The 26,942-nt window shown below is 36.7% G+C and overlaps 1 protein-coding gene across 1 annotated transcript; it reads right to left on the minus strand.

The window, feature by feature from the left end:
• Positions 1 to 3,705: 3,705 nt before the first annotated feature.
• RELL1 (RELT like 1) lies at positions 3,706 to 26,942 on the minus strand. The gene is made up of 7 exons (XM_005517779.3): positions 26,798 to 26,942; positions 16,295 to 16,534; positions 14,510 to 14,581; positions 13,211 to 13,268; positions 10,382 to 10,621; positions 9,531 to 9,713; positions 3,706 to 6,181 (listed from the first exon to the last, which is right to left on the minus strand). The coding sequence occupies exons 1-6, from the start codon at positions 26,883 to 26,885 to the stop codon at positions 9,533 to 9,535; spliced, it is 879 nt and encodes a 292-aa protein (XP_005517836.1). The 5' UTR covers positions 26,886 to 26,942; the 3' UTR covers positions 3,706 to 6,181; positions 9,531 to 9,532.

Genomic DNA, 26,942 nt, shown 5'->3' on the forward strand with positions numbered 1-26,942 from the left:
TAACTGCAGCAGCTACTTCCAGGCCACTGCAGGGCCAGAGAGGGGCTGAGTTACTGGGTCCTGATTAGCCACAGCTCTGCCCCAGCCCTATGAGGCACCTTAGGTCACCCTTTAAACTGTGACTTTTTCAGATTTTTTGGTTTAATTCTTTTTTTTTACAGTGACCCACTGACTTTTTGAATTATCAATAAAAGCTTCATAGCTCCCTCTGCTGCCAGCAAGTATAAATTCAGTTACTCTACACAAAATCTGCTTGCACCTGACTGAAAACACTGCATTACTGTTTCTCCATGCATATATGATTGTAGAGTCCTTTGAAAATAAAATTTCAGAAATATGGGTATTTTATTTTAAGGCTCTCCTAAGATTGCTACTTTTATTGGATAATTATTTTCACTGTAAATCAATATTGAAGACCAATAGTTAAATACTACTTTAATATGGTAATTTCAAAATACTATCTTATTCAATACGGAAATGAAACCATATTATCACCTGAGTATTTAGCTGGATATCTAATGACACCCACAGAACAAAAACCCATTTTTCAGAACAGTTCAATGACAAAAGCTCATCTCAAACTGCTTCTGCCCTGTCACTACTATTTTTCAGTCCATCTTCCCAAGTCTTTCACACTCCCATTGCTGTCTCTCCTCTGAACTACCCTCCCCAGCAGTGTCTCTCCAAACCTGCCCCTCTGCATCAGGTACCAGCTAGATTTGTTGTCTTGCTGCTGCTGTTCTGCTCCATGGTGACAGCCATGAAAAGTGTACTGAATCCAGTGTTCTCTATTCCCCAGAACAGTTTCAAGATCACCACCACAATTGTGACATACCAGCACAAGTGCCTCCCATCTGCCTCTGCTGCACTTCTAACAACTCTGCAGCCCAGAAGAGACAGGACTGGGATGACTGACTGAAAATAGACAAGGGAAGGGGGCATCAGAGGGTTTACACATATAAAACAGAAGGGTTACGCTGGTAGAAAAAAGCATTTGCTAATACATCCTCCTTTATGTTGTAGCTGCAGCTACACTCAATGCCACTGCACCTCTACAGCGCTAGAGGCTGCCCAGATATAATTTAAGAGGTGTTTCAGCTACAACAGGTGTACTAAGCTAGACTGACACAGACCCACACAAGGCCATACACAGAGAAACAGATGGCCAAGAACTACCCATATAACTGTCTCTGCACTAAATCCATGCCACAGGGGACTTGGCTTCACTTAACTTAGCAGCAAAATACACCACCAACCCCATCTTTTCCTCCAGATAATTTGGGAGACAGATAATTTGGAGGCTGCTTACTGCAACAGCACAGAGCTTTCAAATCTTGCCACTAATGTCTGCGTGAAGGCTTCTGCCACCTTCCTGTTTCCAATACTACAAGCCTGGCATCTCTCCTACCTTTTTCTTGAAAGTTAGAGGAACAGACTCCTACCTTCCCAAACTGTTCAGCTTCCTTTTCCTTATCCTGCTCCAGTCCTACAGATCCCTTATGTATAGGGGATATGACAAAAAGCATATGACCTCATGCAGATGGCCTTAACTTGCCAGGAAGGAAGCTCCAAGGCTGACAGGGTCCCTTCCAGCTCTGCATAATGGTAGCTCCACCATCAGCTAGCCCCCTCAGAGAGGCAAAAGGAGCATCCATAACAAGAGATAACATCAAATCATGGCTTGAGTAAAAAGACCAGCAGAACCTTAGTGCAGGTCCCTTACCACTGGGGAGAAAAAAAAAATCAAAATTAAAAAAAGAAAACAAGTGCAAATTTCAGATGCCAATACTTTGAGCCTAACCTACCTGAAACAAAATCCCAAAATATAGGATTTCACAAAACACTGAGAAAAAATTAAATCTAAATCCATCTTTATTTGTCCAAGTCTTACATGCTGCTCATTAATATTAGATAGCCAAGACTTAACCACTCTTTTCTTGCTTACTCATTAGCAGTAGTGTTAGTCACTTAGCAGCAAAAAAGAAAAAGAACAAGCCTTAAGTGCCCAGAAACCCTAAGTTAATAGATACAAATTAATTCACACTTCAAACTACAGGTCACAGGTGGGAGTCCTCAACAACCACTCAACAGCCAGGAAACTTAATTCCTTAGGAAAGACAGTCTCACATTCCAACCCAGTAGGCACTTTCAGTGTTACCAAGCCAGAACAGACCATATGTCCTCCTCTCTTCCAGACAGGGCTAATCTCATAAAAAGGATCTTTTTAACCCACATTTTGTATTAGTATGCAGTTAAGTACAAGTTTGATTAATTTGTAGGAGAGAAAAAAAAACCAAAAAGAAAACAACCAGACAATAAATTTCTCTGGCACCCTTTTCTCCTGTGATTTCTTATCACGCTTTCAACACCTATTTCCCTCTTCTGTCTTTCAGTTTGGTTCTACTACACAACGACACTGGCAGCCCCATAACTCCAGAAGCCTCAAAAGAGCTCCCCAGTGCAAGCTGTACACACACCCTCTGCAGGAATACTGGAGTCTGGGGTCATTCCTACAGACAGTGCTTAGCTGCAACATCTGCAGGATTAAGTACACAGGAAAACACTTGTCCTTTAGCATTTCCCCAGAACGAGAGCAGCTGGCTGAAATAATACTTTCACCAAGTGACACACAACACACGTGGCAGTACAGGGACCATATAAGGTATCACTTTTGTCAGAACACAAGGAACACAAGAACTAATTCATGTGAAAAAAACAAAATCCATTTGAAAAAAATTATTTGTGTTTCTTTTGAGGGACTTGTCTATGTCTGTCCGGTTATAATAGAATTTCTCAAACTTTAATACAGCAATCCTCCTGTATTTCAATATATGTACATATTATCTAATAAAAACTGTGTACTACACATACGACACAGAATTTGTACATAGAAGAAAAAAGAACAAAAAAAAATTCCTGAAAACAAGACTCACATAGTGTGTTAAATCTTCTGAAGCTTCAGCAGCAGCAATGTCTCAATTCTGTTTGAAGATCAACACCTGGAAGGACCTTTTTAATTTTATTTTTTTTAACATTCGGAATCTAAACCACAGCTGTATACCAATCTCAGAAATTCCAATACAGAGCTTAAAACAGACCATACTGATGCTGCTACGAATACTAAAATAATAAAAAACACCGAACCTGTAAACAGGATAGTACACTGATAATGCCATCTCAGCTAGCCACAACTTGCTTCAAGCCGCCTTCACGCTATTCATAAGCAAAACCCTTTCTTAATGCCCATTACAGATCAGAGTCACGTGAGAACATAATGTAACAGATTAAGCATTGTAGTATCACAGACAGACAGAGGCTGAAACAACTGCAAAGAACTTCCTGTTATTTTTGATTTTTCATTCTCTACCTTATGAAAAAATTAAGAATAACGTTGAATATTTTTTAAAAGCTCCGTATCAAATACAATAAAAAGTTAAAGGTCTTCATACTTTTAATCAAGATATCAGCTTGGATTAAAGCACAGATTTCTGTCTTTCCCATTTAAATATGAAACTAAAGTAGTATTTGCAACTGTCCTTTCTGAAGAAAATAAAACTGCCTGAAATACATCACACTATAACCTAATCTTCTCACTACCTCCATAAACAGAAACTTAAGAGGCAAAAAGACTGCATTTTACATTTAGATGGTGCAAAAATTAAATGTCACTCAATGGGTGAAGGCTTAAGGAAGTCAGAAGCAAGCTTAAGAATCAGTATTTTTTATTTACTGCTTGGTAGTATAAAAGTTGTATATAAACTATTTTGTTAAAAATACATTTGATAAGAAAATTTAAGAAAAGCAGACTAACATGGCAATACCCATACCCCTACAAAATAGCAGTGTAGTGTTAAAGGCAATAAAATAGGCAGTTTCTAAATCCTCTCTTAGTTAGGTAGCAATGCATAAATTCAATTCTTGCACATATCAGGTCTTATAATACCTTACATAATTACTTTATACAGGTAAACAATGTTTTACATATCCAACATCTTTCTATCCCTTTTATTCTACGTATTTCCAATGGAATCAAAATAGAAACTACTTTTAAAATAAGTAAAAAAATACATATTACTGTTTAAACTTTGTCCATTCTTCCGACATTTATTTGCAGTACTAACCCATCATGTATCAAAATACAGTATCAAGACAAAGTGATTTTTTTTTTTTAGAAAAAGTTTTGGGGGCAGTCTGTAACTGTGTATCTTCTTTCTAAAGATTATTTGAAAACAGCTGGTTTTTCCAACACTCCCTTTTTCCAGTAGCTTTATACTCATAGCCATCAATCTCTTGGACACTGAAAGCTTATTATTACAATCAATACTAATTAAATCTTCTAGAAATATTCTTCCCACAAATAATCATGTGAAGCTTAATGTACACCTGTAAGATGAGGTTGGTGTTTATGTTGAACTTAAATACTGAAGAGATTTCACAAGCTGATTTTAAATTCATGGGAGCTGGGAGCAGTGCTAAACACTGAAGTTAAGAGTCCCAACCAAATAGTTATTTTGGGTTCTCAAGGGCAGATAATTATCTCTAAAAATATACATTTTAAAAAGAACAATAAAGCATTTATTATTTTTAAAGTCTGGATGGGTAGTGGTGGGTTTTTTTGGCAAATACAGCTTTGCTGAAAAGTACATATTGATAGGACCAGTCAGTATCTTGTGGATACACACAGAAGGAAGACCAGCAGCAGCACATACCTACAGCAAGAGTGAAAGAACTTCATGTTGCCCGACAAGACATGGGGGTAACTAATACACATGCAAGAAGAGTAATTTTGTACACACTGATTGTTAACATTGCATATATAAATCGATGAAGAAACCCAATTCTCAGATATGAAGGAGAAACACAATTTAGAGCACTTGTATTAAAAAGATTGAAGGTATCAATGTAAAATAAATACATTTCAAAAACATACACTGATTTTCATTGAGTTCATAAAGCAGATTAAGTTATAGTTCTCAGAATATAGTGCAATCTCTACTAAAATATATTACATTAGAGCTTATATTCTTAGGCACTCAGAACAAATGATGTGATTTTCTATTACACAGGAAAGTTTGCTAAGTATTACAGAGATTTCCCTCCCTAAAACAAGTAACAGAACAAAGCTGAGTCATAAGTAGATACAGAGAATTAACATCACAATACCATGGTAATTTTAGCATTAAGTCACACCTAAAATATGAAAGGAGTAACACTGGCTTAAGATTTTGGTGTCAATGAATACAACTACCCTCAGTCCAATAAAACCACTTTGAAGCACTTTAGTATATATTCCATAAATTTTTTTAATGCCCAATATTCCATATCCTTATCTAAGGGTTGAAATATGCTGCCTTAGCTTAATAAGAAACCTGTGGGTAAGAACAAAAAAAGAAAAGCAAAATTATTAGGCACTCTTCAAATATGAGTGAGCAGTTACAAGAAAACAGGAGAACACAAGGCCTTAAGAAAAGTAACCTCAAGAGCTCATCCAACTGCATAGGAAAAGATGTTCTTCAGCCTATGTTAAGCAGTAAGGGAGAGGTACGGGTCTGGGGAACAACAATTTAATTTAACATCTGCATATAACTGAACCAGTCTCTACTGTGAGGTACCCTGCAGAGTTTGAGGGCTTATTACTAAAGGCACACATGCAGATTTGGCTGACATAATTATTTCCTTGTATGTTTTACTTGGCTACAAGCAGTTAAGATTAATATTTTCATCTTTCAAAGGCTGGCTTTTATCTTCAGCAAACACTTTTCGATTCTGGAGTGGGCAGAGCAGGAGAAGAAAAATCCAGATGGACCACTGGGGTGAATGCAGTTTATCCACGAGGTAATCGTATTACTCTTGAGATCATAAATGCTTGTCTAAGTATAAAAAAAGTTTAAGACATGATAAAGCTTTTACCTTTCCTGTCCAAAAACTTGTACGTACGTTTTCTTTCCAAGATGAAGCCATCTGTTATGATGTCCACACAGCCCTACAGTATTTAAGTGTCTAAATCTTACTATTTTACTGGTCAAAAACCATTAAGGGTTTAACTTTGCAGGAATGACATCACAGAACTTGTAAAATGCTACACTGCGATAAATACATTTCCCTTAAATAGTATGCATCTCTTGGGAGTTTTCAATTTTCTCCAAAGTGCTTGCAGACAATCATCTTCTAAAAGTTCCACCTGTAACAGAAGAAAACAATTCTAAAAATAAACCTAAGTAGCAAAATTAGTTTTAGGATGGACACACCAATTAAGAAGTTATCAGGTGCTCTGAAATGGAAAAAAAAAAAAGCCACAATTGCATGAAGTACTTGCTGTGCATTCCAAGTTTAGCATGTGAAAACATAAAGAGGAACTAAAGATTAAGCTAGTGCTGTTGAAAAGCATGGACAAACACATGGACAAACTGACAAATCACACCACAGTACGAAGCACTAGAAATGGAAAATGTTACATAGCTTCAGTGTACCAGTACCAGTTTCTGTTTACCCAGTAGCTTAAAATGGATGTGTAAGAACTCAACTCAAAGATTTTACTTCACTTATCAGCTGTGTATTTACTACACTTTTTTATGTGCCATTAAGCATACTTGAAATAAAATTAACTGATGAAATCGAGTGTGCTGAGAACATGGACCTTGAAGACATAGAGAAGACATGCTACAACTTCCAATGATGCAGCCAGCAAGACACTAGATAAGCTGAAAAACTGTAGAGGACGCTTCAGAACATGTCACTTTAGGGGAAGAAAAACCCTGGATTTCAGAGTACCAGTGAATACAGGCAATTAGCAATGCTACTTTATTCAGGTACTGTCCAGCTCAGAAATTCCACCTCATACAGAACTCCCAGTAACAGTGGTTAAAGTCAGCCACAAGGCACAAATCTACTGCCTCTGAACGACAGAAAAACCTTTTCTGGAAGCAGTTGAGCACACATTTATGTCTGCCTTCTTCCTCTGCATCTGAAAAATCTGAGTCAAATCCCCCCAAACTCTAAGTTTTAATCAGAAATGTATTGACTAGAGGCACAAAAGTCTTAGATGCTGTTTATCTATTCAGTTTAAGTAAATTGGGTTACTATAATTTATTAGAAGCCTGAAATAAGTAACTGAAGTAAAGGTCTAACTACTACCTGTTTATACATGAACAGCTTCTCATGACAGCTGACGAAAACTTATCTAGAGCCATGCTAGGGAACAGTATCATACCCTTTTTTCAAGCAAGATCTGTTTATTACTTTGTAGTGCAAATCAAACAGACCTGGCTAGTTTCCCAGATGATTTACAAAATAGCTCTGCTGGACTACAGAGACCATTAAAATATTCTGCTGAGCCATTTCTCTGCTATTAGAACATTTGTTTTCAGAAGAGGCAAAACTTAAATCCTAAGGGAGGTTCTACAATAAAAAGCTGCCATAGATGGACAATTTTTTTATAACTTTACTATCATATCTCTCCAGAGAACAGCTTATTTTTAAATTAAAGCAGTAATGGTTTACATTTATAGAACTTTTAGGTAATTATAGGGAACAGCTTTCCTATTTAGGAGAAGAAAGAAAAAACTAAGAGAGAAAACTGGATTACAAAACACTTTAAGTGATTTCAAGGTGATGGGGCTTTTTTAATCAAAGTGCACTGGAACTTACTTTCATATATGTCCTATTCTTTCTATTTCTCATGCTTAAAGAGAAGATAACTAGCTTGCCTATAAATAGGGATAAAAAAATATATTATGAACAATCTGATGAGATTTCTGCATCTCCCACTAGAGATACAGAAAAGAAATAAAAATAGTCACTAACAAACTAACAAAATAATTAGCTGGACATGGAAATGCCAATCTAGTGAAATAAAATGTTATCTCCTATTGCATTTAGGTAATATCAATTTCTAAAAAGGGCAGAAATAGAAACCACACCAGCATAAAAAAACCTTGGGCACAAGGACATTATTCTGAATCAGAAAATAAGAGTACTGCTTGCCTTTCATTGACATCTGTAAAATCTTCACAGATTTCAGAGCAACAGTGAACAGCAGCCACTAGGGCACCTGTAATTTGTCAAAATGTGCTACAGATCAAAAAAGTGAAACACTTGCACAGACAAGCATTTGTCCAGTTTGGTCTTATAATGTCCAGCAATAAAGATGTTTATTCCAATTTCTTTATCTTTCAAACCTGAGCTCCACCTCCTTCCAATTTAGCCTATCATTGTCTTCTTATTTACTCAGGAAGGAAAAAAAAAAAAAATCTATTTACTTCATTACCCTCCATAACTTTTTTATTATTTGGAAGTGTATCACATCTCCAAGTCTCTCTTCCTCTACAGCAATGGTTAAAAAAACCTGGGTATAATTTAGTGATGAGGCATAGAAGCCAGACAAATACACTCTGTTCAGTTCAACAGTCAAACCTGTGCTGCCAATAAGGGTTAGGAAGAAGTATGCCACTGTGTATCAGCTCTCTACCTTAATCTCAAGATACTCAAAGGCATTTGAGTCTTTCTGCTTTTCCAAACAGACTCAGTTTCCTCTTGTGCATTTCCCTCTTCCATTTGAGGTTACCAATAGTTTGACATAACATAATTTTATCCTCTCTCTCAGCATACAGGGTTTGGTGCTATGCACTTTGCTCACTTTCTTCAAGTTCAGGACCTTTACTATGTCACCTCAGAACCTTTCTTCCTCGAGAGTCAAGTCTGAATTTTGAATCACATTTGTTTAAAATCACCTTTCCCCTTCATATTATCCATCAGCATGTCATCATATAGAGGCAAACCATATTAACTTCCAGGGTTTTTTTTCCCCCCTAATATTCTAAATTGTCAAAAAAAAAAAACCAAAAACACCACAGTGAGGACTGCATTTCAAAACCATGCCAGGCACGTTTTTCACATGCTTAACAGAGTAACTCAAGCAATTCACTGAAGTTTAATGACTCACAAGAAAAACCCAACCGCCTGGCTTAGTTAGATCCCTGTGAGATCAGCAGTTTCATGTGACTCCACTGCTATTAGTCAAAGCTCCACAGATCTATCAGAGAAGTATCTAGTAAGCAACTATCTTATAACAGCATGCAGTACAAAGCAGCAGCAGAAGGCAGCAGCTGTAGTTATCGAATAACTGTAGTTATTCTAGTGATACAACTGTCAACAGCACTTGTTTGTTTTGGACAATAAGCACATCGCCATTAAATCTGAGCCACTGTTTATTGCCAAAAAATTAATATGCAAACATTTTATCTGCTGGACTAGTGATGCCACACCCACAAAAGTTATTTCAACACCTACTCTAATTACAACATCTGAATGAACAATTAGATAAGAATCTGGGGGATAAAAAAGCCTTTCCTAACTTATCATTAACTGAGTGACCACATGAAACTTTGCAGACCTGTGTAGAGAATTTTGAAATTGAAAGATGAGTCTTTACACAGAACTGATGCATTTTCAACTGTACTGATTACTTTCATATATTTCACAATATAACACTTTCAGTATTAGTTCCAAACGTTCAAATGTTTGATACCTACATTTACTCTGAGCTTCTCCTCTCTTGCATTTCCTGTTTCACAGGAGTGGCAGGTGCTTCGCTCACATCCTGTTTCACAGGCGTGGCAGGCATCTCACCATTGACACCCTCCACGCCAGTAACGGACATCAAGCTTTTCCGTTCTTTGGAGTTTGATTTGTGATCCACTTTTGTGACTCGAAATCTGAGGTGAACAAAAGAAAGTTCACTTGTATTTCCCCACAGAGGAGTTAGATCATTCTCAGGAGCAACAGCATGGGCAGAAGCAAATTTCCAGGTCCCAAGAACAAGATGTGAGAGCAGACACCTACATGGACCCTGCTTCACCTCAGAGCATCTTCCTATCACCTACAGGTATTTCTAGTACTCACTACCTGCTGAATCACACTTTCCCAGGGAACTGTCTTTTGAAGCAGAATCCACAGATTGCATACCACTTCCTAGAATAGTAATTTTCAAAGACAACTACAATATAAGGTTGGAATTAAAAGTAACAATAAGAATGAAGTGGTTTCTATAGCCTCACACTTACTTGAGAAATAGCAAATTCAGAAACAGAAATTTATTAGTGTGTAATTCTTGTTTCTTTTTAGCCTGTATCAAACAAGCAAGAGCCTTAGATTTATACCCACAGTAAATCTACATCTTTTTACATACTTTTTAAAAAAAAAAGAAGAAAAAAAAACCACATTTACTTCTTCCAGAAATAACTTCAGTCTAACAGTAACAGGATAAAAAAAAAAAAAAAAAAATCATTGACCTTATAAACAGCAGAATTAGTGGATATCTGATCCAACACTGGCCACTATAGCATTCTAAGAAAAGTATACAGTAAAATGACCTAAGCCTTACCTTCCCACAGAAAGCACTGTAACTTCTCCAATACGACTTCTTCTGTTCTCTTTAGATTTTTGAGCTGGCTTTATAAGGTGCCATCGTTTGTGACTACAGCGAGTACAAACATCCTTTTCTACCACTCCTCCAACTGTATGGAAGTGGTGGGCTTTGCAATTGTGTCTGAATGGAACAACACCTGGTGACAAAGGAGTACCTGGACTCACTGGACTCTCAGGAGAGGTAGGAGATAATGGGCTGTAGGAAAAAGAAATAAAGAAAATTTAATAATTACTAGAAAATACTGTTTCTTAAAAAGGAAAAATTATGAAATCCAACATTCAGTTATGTCTAGTGAATAACCAGATTTACAGGAAGTGTTTATTTGTGAGGATGTCCGGATTACGGTTCTCTCCAACAGTATATTTTTGCAGTTAGAATCACTTTCACAAATTAATTCAGCTGCAAGTCATGTTGCTAAGGTAACTAACACAAAAGACAAGGAAATTAAGAGGGGGAAAAAATATCAGGCTGAAGTAGAAGAGAACAGGTTACATGCAATTATACCAATGAAGACATTTACTATACTGATTATACTCATAAAAGAACTACTCTGAGAAACTACAGAAAGTATTTTAGAATTGTTACAGGATCTCAAGGAATTCCCAGAAGAAGAGCACAGTCCCACATATTGAAAGGAGGCAAAACTAAGATGTATACCACAACAAGAAGAAACAACATCATTCAGTTTCAATTTTAAGTACCTAGAAAGAAAAAGCAGTACAACCTCCAAAAGGCATTTGAGATTATCTACTTGAATCAATCTGACTTCCCTTTAAATCAGAAAAACAGACAGCATAGATAGAAATCAAATGTATTTTTTTTGGACTTTAGCATCAATTTTAACACTTGTCTTGTAACACAGCAGGCCAGAGCTCATGAAAGGTGAAATAACTGTAGAGTAAGGCAGCACACCTTGTAAAAAAAAATTAAAAATACATACAAAAAGTAATGTATCTGTAGTTGCTGTAAAACTGCAAAGACATACTAAATGTGTTTCTTTTGGTGGTACTCAGTGCTTCAGTTCACTGGGTAACAGCTGAACAGCAGAACAGCTAAGGTACCCACAGACTTTGGGTCACCCATAGCAACTATAGAGGTCAAGGTAAGAAATTAGAAAGATGAGAGGAGAACATGCATATGAAAGACACTCACACATACACAAATCTTACTAAAAATACTGGATGCATTGCAGTAAGAACAACATAGATTATCAATGTTTTAGCAGAAAGCCTTTGCACAAACACAGATTAAAAAGCAACAAGACAGATGGCCATTCTTCAGGTAAAGAGGATCATGCACTGAACATGAATCAACACCATTCTTCCTTAAAAAGGACAACAAAACAGTGGAAATAACACAAGTGTAACCTGTGAACCTAAATCTACATTACTCAGCATTAATCATGCCACATCTGATCCTACCATGCATGTTTAGAAATGTTATTTCAAGAAAGACACAAACAAACTGCAGAGACTCCAAAGAAGAACAGAAAGAACAAATTAAAGAAGTAAAACATGCCAAAGAAGACTTGGATGTTTATTTTTAAAATAAAAATATCGGCAAGAAATATTTAATGGTCATCAAATAAATAGGAAAATGCTATTAAGGAAAATTAAAGTTGATCAATACCTGAAGCAAAGACAGGACTAACGGCTTCAAGTGAGAGAAGTGTAGATTTTACACAGCTGTAACTATTTCTATAGTTAGGAAGTTTCATTGTGCACTGAACTTGCAAAGAAATAAAAAGGGTTTCTACTTGATTACAAAAGCTTCAGGAATATCTGTCAGATTCTGTAAGAGCAATCATTTTCCCTCCTCCTTACTCCTCGCATTTTAATTCACCACTGAAACTATAGTCTAAAATGCCCAAGATAACATTACACATGCCTATGCAAAAAAATTCAAATAAATATTTCTACAGAACCATAGAAGTTTAAAAATATCTATACTTGAGAATAAATCCCTTTGGAAATTCGGGTGATTTTTTTTTTCAATAACCAAGCCTCTCACCGTTAGAACAGGTGTATAACAGTTGCATATTCAACTCTTTGTTTTGCTGAAATTATATATTCCTACTTCTTTTATAGGTGACACAATACTACTTGACCTTTCATCTCCTCTGCCTTAATATGAACACAGAGTTATATATAAAGAGTCTTGAGTCTAGATGTAGCTAAGAGATAAAAAAAGACTCTAGACATAGCTAAAAGTACTCATATACTGCTACAAGCACTTTTACATATACAATGCATCTGCAAGTTCTTTTACACATACAACACATCTAAAACAGAGCTGCTTTCTCTACATAATTACCTAAACAGGTGTGCAGTGAAAAAAACTAAGAAGTAGATCAACCAGTGTTGATTGCCACAATTATAAAGAAAAAAGTAAACCAAAAGGAGACACAGGAAAATATGTCTCTTGTAAGTTTGCACCTGTACAAGTGAAATGAGTGCTCTTCTGTTCTTTGATGCCAGAGTAGCTTTGGACTAAGCCACCTTGTATGTAACCACCCCAAAGTAAACCAGTATTTGCACGGTCTGTAAATCTTTAGCCCAAAATTTAGTAACACTGTATCATGCACCTAGAACACATAACCAGAACAGTCAGTCACTAACCCATGGTATACATTAAAATTTAAGGACAGAAAATCAAAGTACTGTTCTCATAGCTGGTAACTCAAGCAAGCAATGTAGTCTTAGAAGTGTTCAGGAGACAATGTCCTCTGAAACTGTATGCTTTTAGTTGCCTCAGGAAACATGCATTAAAATGAGGAGTAATTACCTTTCAGGTTCAAAGACACTGCTATCTGCTACCATGGCCTTTAACACATCAGCATTTGCTGCAATGAGAATAAACAGAACTCTTCAAAAGTGAACAGTTCTAACTTTAGAAGAAAACAAAATCAAAATTAAAGTTCCTCAAAGAAATTTCATTTAAAAGAAAGATGACTGCACTACAAAACTCCAAAAAAGCGCAAGAGAAAACTGCAGAAAAAATGCTAATGTAAGTCTACAGGCAGTCTCAACATGAGCTACTAAAATTGCAGTTCATGTTGCACTCAAAGCTCCACCCCAGTGCAAGCCATGAAACAGCCATCTACAAACAAAACTCTTGAACAAGATCTCTGAATCACCTCACACATTTAACCCAACTTCAGATTAAAAACATCAGTTTAAGTGAGCCCTACAAAATGCAAATTCATTATCAGACAAGAACTATCAATTGCTCACTTCTTATCAAAACACATGAATTACCTAAACCAAATCTCAAGGAAAAATACGCAAACTCAAAGCACTAATAGTCTTAAAAAAACAAAAGCAGAGAAAAAATCCCCACACGCAAACCCAAAATTATCACTTTCCCAGAGGACTAATCTTCATTCAGAGGTAATTCAAAGGCAATTCAATTGCTAGAACTCTGATTTATACTAATCTGAAATTAAAAGGCTGAAGACTCTTGTCCCATAAAAACATCCAGTCTCCTAAACATTTCTTCTATTGGGCAAATACATTCTGAACTAACCAAGCCTTCCAGGTGCTTAACTATGATTTTATTTTCTCAGTCACATCTTCCTCTTTATCCTTTACTTTGCACACACATGCAGATAACATGTACAGAATTCAACATTAGTGCTATATACCCAGTTGTCTCAGTTATGCACAAACCTCTCATCAGACAAGAGCTGCAAGAATCACTTCAGGACAAGGAGTTTAATCTAGTCAAAACATAAAAGTTTCCACAGGCTTCAAAACTGCCATTAAAAAACCAATATTGATTTTTTACTTCACTGGCAAAGCAAAAAGATGAACCAAAAAAACCCAAATACCTAAACAGTTAAAATATCTGGAATCACATGACCTGACTTTACCATACTGAACAATTTTCAAGTAAGCAAGAAACTTCCCAATTTTCCCTGAAGTTACTGCCTTGTAAAGACAATTTCAAAGAGTTAAGAATGAACAAATTGGTTATTAAATGGAAGCATATGAACATTCCATAAATCAGAGTATCCAAAAAACATATTTTTTATAGAACACCATCACAAGGGCTGCTAACTTCAATGTCTATATAATACTATACCTTCATTTTTCATGATGTAGTTAACAATTTGTCCCACAGTGTCATTATTCTCATGTATAGTTTCATTCATTTCTGTGTAAAGAAATAAATATGTTGTCAGTATCTTGGCCTTATGAATCAAGAACTGAACTACTTTAAAAACATTTAATGATAAGAAAGTCACAACCAAAACCAAACACACACCAAAAGAAACTACATTTTAAAAAAGAGGCAAGATCTGTTGTCACTATGGAGGGAAAGCTTAGATCAGACTTTATTGCCCTTATTCAGTAAAAACTATGAATGCAGGTTTATGCTGTGTACATCAGCCCAAACAAACTCAGCTAAGAATTAATTAAGCTCAGTATTTTCACAAATATACTTTTTCACATACTTCAAAATTCCTTCTCTGGCTAGTAAGGAGGAGACAAACAAGTGAGCAGCATTTCTAATCCTAACAGGGAGGGGAAAAACAAAACAACCCAAACCACTAAAATGTCTCAAATTATTATTCTAAAAAACGTACTATCAGCTTTTAGTATGAGGGGGATTCAAGTTAAGATTTTCACCATATCTACAAGGACATAACAATTTATTAAGTAAAAAGCAAAACTGAAATCTTTTGGAATAGAATGCACCCATTAACAATATTAAAAGCGTCCCCAGAATAACCTGCAAAGGCTGAGGAAGATCAATTGGGGAACTAAAACAATGAAGAGGTAAAATTGTGCCCTTCCCTAATAATTGTTATAATGCTTTATTTAAAAAAATTGGGGTTGAGGCAAGTTTGATAGGCTAGACTTTAAATACTTCTCTTATGTAATAAATTAGGGGCTTCCCCACCTCTGCACCCACGTTTCATCTGAACAGCTGCAACTTTGCAATGTAACTTAGAGGCAGCTAGTTCCTGCCACTGACACACAGGAGAGGTTCCCCGATCCATTACCACTCCCCTGTTCCACTCAGGGGAACAGATCAGATAGTTGCACTCACTGCACAGCTGCCCCAGGCTGTTAATGCTTAAGAGCACACTGACACATCATTACTGCACCACATGGGTCTACCCTTACCACAGAGCCACTCTAATTTGCACTCATTATGAACCTGATGAAAGAAATTAATTGGGAGAAAAGGAAGAGGAGTATTTACAAGTGACTTTTGATTTTACTTATATTTTACAAATGCTAACATGTTACTATGATAACATGATAACACCCTTTTTTCCTCCCAAGTAAGAACATGTGGGAATAAGGAACAATAAAAACAGGGCATAAATGAACAAATGTTACAATAAAAACAAAGACATCTTTAAGGAAATATTATAAGCAGAATGAAGATATTCAGTCCAAAGGCTTGGCTTTATAAAGAGAGGGACGATGAGAATGACAACACAACAGGAACAAATTAAGATTGCAAAATATAAAACGAAGATCTGAGGTTTTAAATGGCAGCTTTTTGCCGCTACTCATCTAGCACTAGTACACTAATACTTTGTTGTTAACAACACATAGAATGCAGAAAAATGATCTGGTGACTCCATCTGTGGAGTTGCAAACAAATATACTGATACTTTGATCCATCTGTAAGCTCTTCCTTGATGTTAACAGACTTGCATGGGAAAGCAGAACACTCCTAGATTCAACTGGCAAAGATCAAACCCCAAGTGACATACACTAACAAAAATATTATTCTTAATACTGCTTTGATGTCAAATATAGACACAGGAATGACAGAAGTCTCACAATAAATTATTTCATAGTAGTTGCAATGTACAGAAATAGGAATTTGTTTATTAAACTTGATTACCTATTTTTTCATCAATTTTTTCTTCTTCTACTTCTTCAGCTTCTGTTGTACAACGATATCCTTTTTTCTTAAGGATATGGCAGATAAGGATCCCCAAGAGACCCATGATGAAGAAAACAGGAACCAAAGCAAAGGCAATATACTCTAGGTGTTCAGCCTTGACATCATTGCCATCCATTTTAGTTGTCAAAGTAGTTGTCTGTAAGCCATGGCTTGACAAAACCAACGGAACCTCTCCATCTACGTAAATCAATAAACACATGTATCACTATACACCGTAAATCGCTAAAAGAATTCAGAAAATTACAAGCATGAGCAAATCCCCACAGTACCTTCTCCAATGACGAGGACAACACATACTCTACTGGCTGAGTAACTACACCAGAAACAACAGATACTCTCTCTTCACCAAACAATTACAAACATCTAACATCCAAAAAGCCTGTGTGATACTCCCTCATCAATTTAGAACTAACCACACTGTAACCTGACAGGCTTGTAATCTCAAATAGAGCACTCACATATTTCACAGAAAAATAACACCACCTTTGCTCCTTGTTCACATCAGTGAGGAAAATGTTATACCGTTCCTCCAGTCCTAAATTCATGCAAAATTACCAATAAAATGTGGATCCTTCCCTAACATGAGAGTAAATATAGGATTGAATATTGACCCTTGCATAGAAAAACTATCAGGTGTGAAAGAAATAGCCTTGGTTTTTATTTTTCTTTTGACAGTGGAAATTCTCAGAAGAAAAAGCATATAGCCCCTACTCATCAGAATAAGGTGGGCTTTGTTTGCCTGAGATTTGAAAATACTTTTGTATTTAAACTTGAACAGGACATGAAAGAATTCTTTTTGCTTGCAAAGAATTTAAGTTGAAGCATTGTCACACACTATATCCATAATTAAGCACTTTTGTTTAAGTTCTGAATTTCACAGATTAAAACTCTGTGTTATAAACTGGGATTCTGACCTATCAAAAGTATAGAATATTTACATTACAAGGGACCCTTGAAGTTCATCAGTCCAAATGCTGCTAAAAGCAGCCCTGATTAGATCAGGTTTTGCAGGTATGCTCCATCCAGATCATGAATATTCCACATTTCTAGACAATCTTTTCCAATATTAACATACTTTTATGTCCAATATACACAAAGCAACCAAAATTTAGTACCTTCTCACATATCAAATATAGAAGTATAAAAAGTTCAACAGCTCAGAGAAATCTAAAATTACATACTCTAAACCTTTGCAAATCCTTAGAGCTTATATACATTCCCCACCCCATATAATAATAAGACTTTAACATTACTATCCCCAACATGCATTTCTACCTTCTATTCTTCACCTCCACTCCAGCTGAAAACAATTTTTTTGAGTAGGAAATAACGACAACCAGAAAGTGTTAGTTTTTTATTCATCTATTTCAAGATATTTCCCATCTACTTGTATTGAACTGGACAAGGAAATTCACAATTGTTCCATTCATCAAACTCGTTGAAGAACAGAAGAGTCAGCAGAAAATTATTTACATGACAGGGACATTTTCACAACACAAATGTCTAGAATAATAATCCTTTCCTTTCAAAAATAAAAAAAATGGAAGCCCCTACAAATTTGTAGAAAGAGTGTTATTCCATAAACATCTCCTGCAGTGGCTATATAACTAAGTTGTATTTGAGAAACACCAGTAGGCTGACAGACAGCAAAGAGAAGTTTGGCATTTACCTTAGTTTTCTTTATTCCTCTAGTAACAGTAAACCTTTTATTTTAAAATATTTCTGAATTTTTCAGAACAGTCTTGAATTGTCAATTCAGTAGTATTCAACACACAAGACTTGCTCAAAGTGAAAACAATGGAAATTATTTGAAATAACAACTGATAAACCCCAACTAGAAACAAGAAAAAAAAAGATGTATTAAGCATTTCACTAAAATAATTTTCTAGGAAAGAGCAGAAATGCAGAGAAGTGGAAAGAAGCGCAAACAAATTATTGAACAGATCCCAAAACTAAATGTTAAAACAGAATCTCAGGACATTTGCTTTGGACAAAACCAGATGGTCTAGTTTATTCCCAAAACCAAAAGAGAAAGCTATTCACTTTAAGAGGCCAGCAATCCTACAGATGACTGTATGCAGAATTTACCAACACATTACCTTCAGAAGCTCTAACATATGCCTGAGTAAGACCATTGAAAAATACCTACAATTTAACACTTTAAGGCTGCAACTGTTTTATACTTCAAAGAAACAAAAGACAGGAAAGGCTAAGGGATACCATTATGTAACTGAGAAGGTTGATCTTACATGCAGTTTATTTGTATTCTACAAATTTATAATTCATGCTTTAATATACCAAAATATAATTTTATTTTTTTTAACCCATCAGGTAGCAACAGCCACAAATACCCAAGTTAATCAACAAAGTAGTTTCATTTACTTTCAAGGCAGAAGAAAAGCCATCACACCAGAGAATTATTACTTGGATGACTACCACATCTCAGAATCTAAGAAATCCAACTGAAACAGAATACATCAAAAGCTCTTAAGAGTATTAATAAATAAGCACCTTTCCTGTTCAAACTCAAGACCACAACAGGCAGACACCTTGGATTTTGTTGCACTGTATCCATTTGAAGAATGAACGGGAAACACCTGCCTGCAGCAACTTGCTAGTCAAGCTATTTTGTGGAAGGGTCACAAAATTTATCCAACTCAACTTTTTGGGTTTTCCGAGTCTCTTTTTGGCAAGAGTGGCACACATTGCCCAAACAAGTATCTATTTTCTCCACAACCATGGCAGGCAATTCCCACCAAACTCAGAGAGCGAGGGGGCCTTATCACATGGCTTTCCAAGTCATGGTTCACTGCAATTCCTCTGGATGCAAAGTGGCTTTAGGAGGTCCCTTCCCATTCAAGTCCCTGCTACCCCACTCACTGTGCTCCTGACAGACTGTAGCCCTGAAAACAGTTTTAAACTGGTTTACTGAGATAACCAGATTTAAGAAAAAATGCCACAAAAGTCTTTAGTTTTTAAGCAGTCATTTTACTGAATCAGGATAGCCTGAGGTTTGGAAAACTCCTCTATTAAGGCAATCCACTGACTGAGTAGGCTGAAGTGGGGAAATAACAATGAGCACCGATAGCCAAGTACATCTAGAACAAAGTTTCCCAGAGTAATTGTAGTAACATGTAGCCACAGTCTCAGAGTATGTTCAAAAAATAATGGCAGTAGCATTAACAATGTCCAAAAAAATTTTAACTGTGAGGGCAGTGTTCAAGGCCAGGTTGGATAAGGCCTTGAGCAACCTGGTCTAGTGAGAGGTGGTGCAGGGAGGGTTGGGACTAGATGACCTTTAAGGTCCCCTTCAACCCTCAGCGTTCTATGATTCTATTAAAAAAAGTATAATGTCCAAAACAATTATTTTTAAATCATCAACTTGAAACCCCATCAGCTTGACACAGCCACTGAAAACAGATACAATTTAACACCATCACCACTCCCCAAAAAGAGCAAACTGCCAAGTGCCACTCAGGTTGAGATTTCCAGCCTACCTAATATGTAACACCTGGAAAAGCCTTCATGTCAAGAACCATGATTTGAATTTGTTTTCTGTTTCTTTTTCTTCCTACATAATCAGTTTTATAATTTGGTACTTCTGCTTGTAAACTGACATATGAAACACCAATGAGAAAATCTCATTAGCTAAAATCTCATCTGCAGTCAACAGGTAATCTAGACAAATGCTCCAGAAGATACAGCCTACACAAGTTGAAAGAATTGTGCCTATACCGACACTTTTTTACTGACAGAAGAATGTTGAAAAAATCATAATTTATTAACTGAATACTGTAGCAAAGATCAGTCTATTAAAAGGGTTAAGGTTTACAGAGGTCTTGAACTAGGGAAGTATTTTTTTAATGTAAAAATTCATTAAATTAACATGGATACTTCAACATACCAGCTTATTTACACAGGCCTATGTGACTTTTCTTTGGCTGCAATCAGATACCTGAAAGTTCAACTCTCCCACAAAAAGTCAAGAAGAAACAAATATTGCTATTAAAACATTATATCAATAACATTTCTATAAAAAAACCACATCATTTACACGAAGTCCAGAAACTGCGTGATGCCATTAATTTATATTTTTTTTGGTCAGACACAAAAATTCACCAAAAGCAAAACAAAAATATCCTGGAAGAAATTAACTTAGCTGAATCAAATACTTGGTGCTGTGTAACCTTACAAGCAGAGCAAAGCACTCAGCTTTCGTTATCAAGCACCCTACACAGTCTGCCCTCAAAACCCTCAGCAATTATGACATAATGCAAAGCCAAGCCTTGAGTACCTAAATGGGCAATACATTTTGTATTATGTCCCAAGTCACAGCTACATCACTCATTGTACATTCCCTATTCCCTTTCCCCAGAAGTACATTATGCTTATATCAGACTGGTGACAGTTTATCTCATTCTCGTGATGTATGATGCTGCTTTTCAATGGTTTTAATCAGGCCACAACAATCTTCCTTGACTTGAGACAATTCATAAAAGAACTGATTTATTTCAGTGCTTTGTTGTCCTGGCATTTTTATACACCAATCATTGTATACCATTCTACATATGAAAATTACTTGAAGATTTGATCTAAATGAAATTGTTTAGAAGCGACAATATTCAGCACATTTAGTGATGCTTAAGCTGTAAATAATAAATTGCACTCATACTACTAATTCAGATCCCAGGCATTCATTTGTTTAAAAATTAATATATGCCAAGTACTGAAGTTGAATATTGCCTGCCCTTACTTAATCCTTACCTAAGAAGTAAAATATAAAGACAGTCAACCTCAGACAAGTCTTTTGGCTGTAAGCACTGTTACTCAGATACAAAGGTACTACTGTTCTTCCACCTCAGCAATTGCTCAAGACAATTTACAGCACCTTCAGGAAACAGAATATAAGAGGAAAAAAGTTAGCAGATAAATGGAAAAATGTTTCATGCTTCATTAAATTTTTACATGGCATAGACAAACTTTTCATAACGCACATGAGAAATTTCTAGAAATATTTAATCTTAATCCTATCTCACTTAAAGTACAACTCAGATTCTTGGAAAACAAATCCTTTAAATAACCAAGATCAAAGCAGTTTAGTTCTTACATTAGCAATATACAACTCAGCATTAAAATAACGGACTGGTTTTCTAAATCTCATATACTAAATCTAAGTATACTCTAAACCCATCCGATTACTTCAGGCACATTCCACTTGTTTTTGTATTGTTTAATTTACAGAAAGTGGCCCATAAACAATGATGTAATCTCTCTGTTCTACTGGTAAAGAATCCTATTTCCTTACTCTGGATTTTGCCCATTATGCCCATGCCATTTACCTTTTATGGCATGCCTGCCTTTTAAAAAGGTTTATTTATATGTTATTAATTTGATTATTTGAGTCTACCTACTAAAAATAAGTACATTTATATTCACTATCTTGTCCATGATGTTTAAGGAGTTACAGGATCATATTCCCTGATTTTAGGCATGAAAATGAAACATATCAATCTCACAGCATACACAAACAAACTATTGTTGGTCTTAATTAATATTTAAACAAATTAAATATGATCACATACAACCTATTTAAGTACAAGGCAAATTTAATATTTCAGTATGGCAGATGATCTGCTCAAACATCTCAGTAGCTCAAACTGCACAGCAGCAACATCAGCTTAGGAATTTCTCCGCTTCCTCACCGTTAATGTGCCAGTCTACCTACCTGCAGAAAAAAGGGCCACCACTTAAGGTTCAAAATAATTAGAGAGAATATAGTTTGTATGGGTGGGTTTTGGCTCTTTTGGGGGCTTTTTCTGGTGCTTTCTCTTTTCCTGACTTTCGTACCTAGATCACTTGTGGTTCAATTCACCACACAGACACACACTGCTGCTAAAAGCACTGCTTAAGCTTTTGGTGGCAATGCCACAAGGAGAAAACTGGCCAGGCAGCCTGTGACCCCAGCTCCCCCTGCAGTAAGAAGACACCTGATGATGATACTTCTCTCCTGGCTCTAGAAGAAGGACATTTTGAACTACATTAAACACTAACAACACTTCCTACCTCCTGGACAGATATCAAAGGTGGTTGGATCATAGAATGATTTGGATTGTAAAGGACTTTAAGTACTATGTAATCCCAACCCCGCCACTATTGGCTAGGACTCCTTCACTAGATCAGATTGCTCAATCTGGATGTGCTCTTTCATTTATAGCATTCATTTTAAGTATCATTTAGCATAAAATTTCTTTCATGTTAAATTACATGCTTTTAAATTCAGGCATAAAAATAAGAACTCCTTGTTTATTAGCTCAATTTCCTAAATACACACTAAATAATCTAAATTATTTAATCTAAATCCCCAATCTAAAGAATTTTAAAAACTAACTTTACTTTAAAAAACTTGAGTTTTAGTAAAGTTAATTCAATGCCAGCTTGTATCTCCTAGCATTTCAGAAGTGGCAGATATTTCCTTAAAAGATAAGAAGTTCTAAACCAGCTGTATACTTTCATTCAGTACCTTCAACTTACTCAGAGATAAAGCATTCCATTACAGCCGCAGTAGAGGCCTCCATTTTCAAGTCGAATTTAATTAGTTTTAAATTCTTAATTCAGGTACTTAGCAGGGAAATCATTTAGGTAAATCATTTACTCTGATGGTAATCATGATTTCATTTAATATACATCTTTAATTATTTTACTAATAGTAAATTTAACATTAACAGTCTGATGCAACTTCAAAATAAATACACTTTTTATGAGCTATCTGATTCAAATAGTATTTGTCTATTGTGGACACTACATTCAAATTGCTTTTGCAAAACTAAGCAGATAGAATTATTAAGCAATTTCAATCACAAGACAAAATATACCACTGCCCAAAACATAAAAAATAACTATGAAGGCTTCCCTGTTAGGGCTTCCCTGCCTTACTAGTCAGGTGGTAGCTGAGCAGTGAAAGAGAGCAGACAAACTAGAAAAGTCAGTAAAGAAGAGGTTAAGAAAAAGTTTATTTTCTAGAGGAAAAAAACTCTTAAGTGATGAAAACCTATTCCCTACCACTTGCTTTGTCTATTGTTCAAGGAAATTGCACTTCAGGGAATATGCTTGAAGTGAATAACAAAGGAAAAACACCTATCATCGAAGAAGAACATTCAACACATTTGTGAATTCCGCTTAACTTCTAGCTTCCTTGTAGTAATCAGAACCTACAACCAGACGTGAAATAAGCAGGAAGTGTGATGACAAAAAGGAAGCCACATGATGAAGGAACATACTGACAAGTAATAACACACTGCCAACTGCCTTAGAGGTTAAGCAGGGCTGATTAAGAATTTCTGTTGAGAACAGACTTCAAAGCCTTCATCAGATTTGTCAAATGCAGTATCTCAAGAAAGGGAGCAGAAGGATCAGCCACATTTCCTTAAAGTTCATTTTAAGTGCACCTACTTTGTGAACATCAAAAGTAAGACCCAGGCAGCAAGTCTCAGGCATGACCCACCTGAACATAACACCAAAAACAGCATCCATGGGACCCACCATAGTGCTCAAAACCATAAAACACCAAGCTTTTCAGAGTAACTCAGGCTACAGCCTGCTAAGAGTCCTTGCATTAGAGACAAAATCTCTGGCTCACCAAAGTCACCACAAAAATTTTGACTGTAGGCAAATTCTGCAGGAGGTCTGGAAAGAGAGCTTTCTAAACTACGAGGTAAGTCTCCACCCTGACAAATTCTTCACTAATGCCAATGTTTTCTGAATTACACACCCTATCAATTTTCTGCAAAAAGTTTTAGACTGGCTTCTCTGAAAGCCTGAGGGTAGGGTGGGGATTGAGAAAGGAGGTACCTGCTATGTAAGGTAGGTCCTACTCACAGCAAAAAAAAATATACCTAAAAGTATTACTGTATAATGCATATAAGACTCAACAATTTTGAGCACTGAAATACCTGCAATAAGCATTGCAATTCCCCTACAAAGAGAGCTTGTTAAGAACCAACAGAGAAGACCAAACCTAATCAACCATCAGTCTGTTTCATACCACGAAGGCATCTGACATTTAGAATTCAATGAGGGAAAAAAAAATAAATAAAACTTTATAGAGCAGTTTGGTCCTGTTGAGAAAGGGAAAAATTTAAATATAAAAGGAAGTAAGATGTAGTCTGTTCTTTGTGCAACACACTATGTGGTTGATAATGCTGCATTAACACATACAAAGACAAAAAGCTTATGGTTCACTGTTTCCCAGTACTAAATTGCAGTGCTTATGGTGTAATTGCTTTGGTCACTACTTGAGCAGCATATAGGCAAAAATACACAGAAATGGTGCTTTACATTTGCATTTCTGTTGGAAATCTGTTCCTCAAATTTCAGTTTTCAAATAAAATACACTCTGCAAACAGCTACAATACATTTAATAAAGCACATTTCAGTATGGCTGTGAAAAAGCAATTAAATAAAATCCTTCCTGGACATATCAGCTATTTAGTACTATTACATACCATTAGTTAAATTTACAATACAATCAGCATCTAGTGAGCTGCACTAAATCAATGCCATCAAGCACATTACATCAATGAATTTATGCACACTACCAACAATCCTCACTAGTTTACAGGAGTCAAAAATCAATTTTAATCCAAACTTATACATCTGTTTTGTGAAAAGGTACACTGTGATCTTGAGATACAGCAGATACGTTGACAGAAAACTCTGTCAGAAACAATTATAAAACTCTGAGAATAAAATTCTTTCATAGCTTTTGCATCTCTTGCTAGACTTGCCAACTTTTAGCCTGCATAGGTACAATCCTATTCACCTACATATATGACTAAATTGCTGTTATAGTTCTTAAATCCTACAAATGCATATAGCATACCAAGAGTTCTCCACCCACCTTCAAGTTCAACAAAGCAATCCTGAGTATAAACATTTGTAAAAGGTCTGTATAAACCTATATATACACACAACCTTTCATTTACTAAAAAATCTGTTTACAGCCTCTTCAAAATACCACATAGGTAAACTGTATAGTAATCACAGCATGTATAAACATGCAGTAATATGCTGAAGTAACAGTCAAAGAGCAAGTTGTTTTTAATCTGTTATAAAAAAAAATATATATATATATATATATAGCCATGATCAAGAAGAGAAGAGAAATCCACAACTTCTCTCCTCCTCCTATCTTTGCATAGAAAACCTCAGGTCCCCAGACAACAGCTATCAGTAAATATTAATCTGAAATTTAAGGTGCCCAGTGGTACTTAATTCTTTCCACTCTACTGAAGCACTTAATGACAAGCCTTCCATTCCTCTTGCTTTCAGAAAATAAACAGCAGGTAGTAGATATCTCAAACCCTTCTAACCAAGCTTGCCTACACCAAGTAATATACAAATATACAAAAGGAACGCCAGAAAGACAAGAAGCATTTCTGGATTTGCTCTTTGCTAGTAAGTATGGCCATCTTAACTGTTTCAACTAAGTTGAAAGTTTACTCTCAAACCAGCTGTTTTACTCTCAAACTCTCTTACTTATGTCATACCACCCAAAAGTAATACAGCTGTTCAAGCTGAGAGTGGAAATGAGCATCAATTTTTAATACAAACGTTTGAGCATCATGGACAATGCACCAAAAAAAAAAAGCACTTCAGGCTACACAGGCAACAAATTCTGCTTCATTTTGATATTATTAGTACCCTAACAGTTGTGGTTAGACATAAACAAAGAAAATGTCATTTTAAACTAACTTCCTCTTGTGATTGTATGAGTGCAAGGGCTCTTCAGAATTCTCAAGGGTTACAGTCAACTTTTCATTTCCAAAACCTAAACGTTAAGCCAAACTTAAACTCACAGGCAAGGGTAAAATAGAAACAATTCTTTCATGCACTGTTATCTCAACAGCCATCCGATTCCAGTTAAAGTGAATCAACTACGGAGGAGCTGCCAGACTCGAGCTCGTACAGCTCACTACAGTTATTTGGTTGGTTTTTTTCCCTCCCCACTCCTGGCCATAACCTACTACATCACCAGGCCGGGGTGTCGCGACAGTAAGCACCGTGTGATGGTGCTGAGGGCACTCGCAGCCCGCCCGAGCGCCCCCGCCGCGCTCCGCTGACAGGCGGGAGAAACTTCAGCCTCGATCCCTTCCCAGCCCGCTCCCCTGGGCTGCCCGGGGCCAGGTCGGAGGGGGACGCGCCCCTGCCTTGCCACTCTCCTCCCTCGTCCCCCGCAGGGACTCGAACGCCGGGGACCCCGAGGAAACCGCGTCGCCCCCCGGCAGAAGCAGCGGGGTCACACCAGACATCCGAGCGGCGAGTGAGGCCGTACTGCCCAGCGAGGTCACAGCCTGCGGAGCGCTACAAGGGCCGGCGGCGGGGAACGAGGGGGTCGCGGATTGAAGCGTCCCACCGCGAAGGACCGAGGCCGCAGCGACCCACCGAGAGCGGAGCTGTTGCCCTGCCAGTCAGCCATCAGGCCCAGCGATGGCGCAGTCGGCGGGATCCCGCCGGTCGCTGCCGGAGCCATTCCTAGCGCCTTGCCCGCGCCGCTCCGCGTTGGCAGCGGGGCCGCTGCCGCCCTGCC

This window comes from Pseudopodoces humilis, chromosome 6 (genome assembly GCF_049639895.1).
Source record: "Pseudopodoces humilis isolate 2021_Gansu_Grassland_sample_001 chromosome 6, ASM4963989v1, whole genome shotgun sequence".
In the NCBI taxonomy this organism is placed as follows: Eukaryota; Metazoa; Chordata; class Aves; order Passeriformes; family Paridae; genus Pseudopodoces; species Pseudopodoces humilis.

What these genes read in the sequence shown, in the direction of transcription:
- RELL1 (XM_005517779.3), bottom strand. Translation starts at nt 26,885, where the DNA reads ATGGCTCCGGCAGCGACCGGCGGGATCCCGCCGACTGCGCCATCGCTG. An exon ending in AAAAATTGATGAAAAAATAG is followed by an intron (nt 14,582 to 16,294) that starts GTAATCAAGTTT and finishes TTCTTTACACAG; the next exon opens with AAATGAATGAAACTATACAT. An exon ending in CTACATCATGAAAAATGAAG is followed by an intron (nt 13,269 to 14,509) that starts GTATAGTATTAT and finishes TTCTCATTGCAG; the next exon opens with CAAATGCTGATGTGTTAAAG.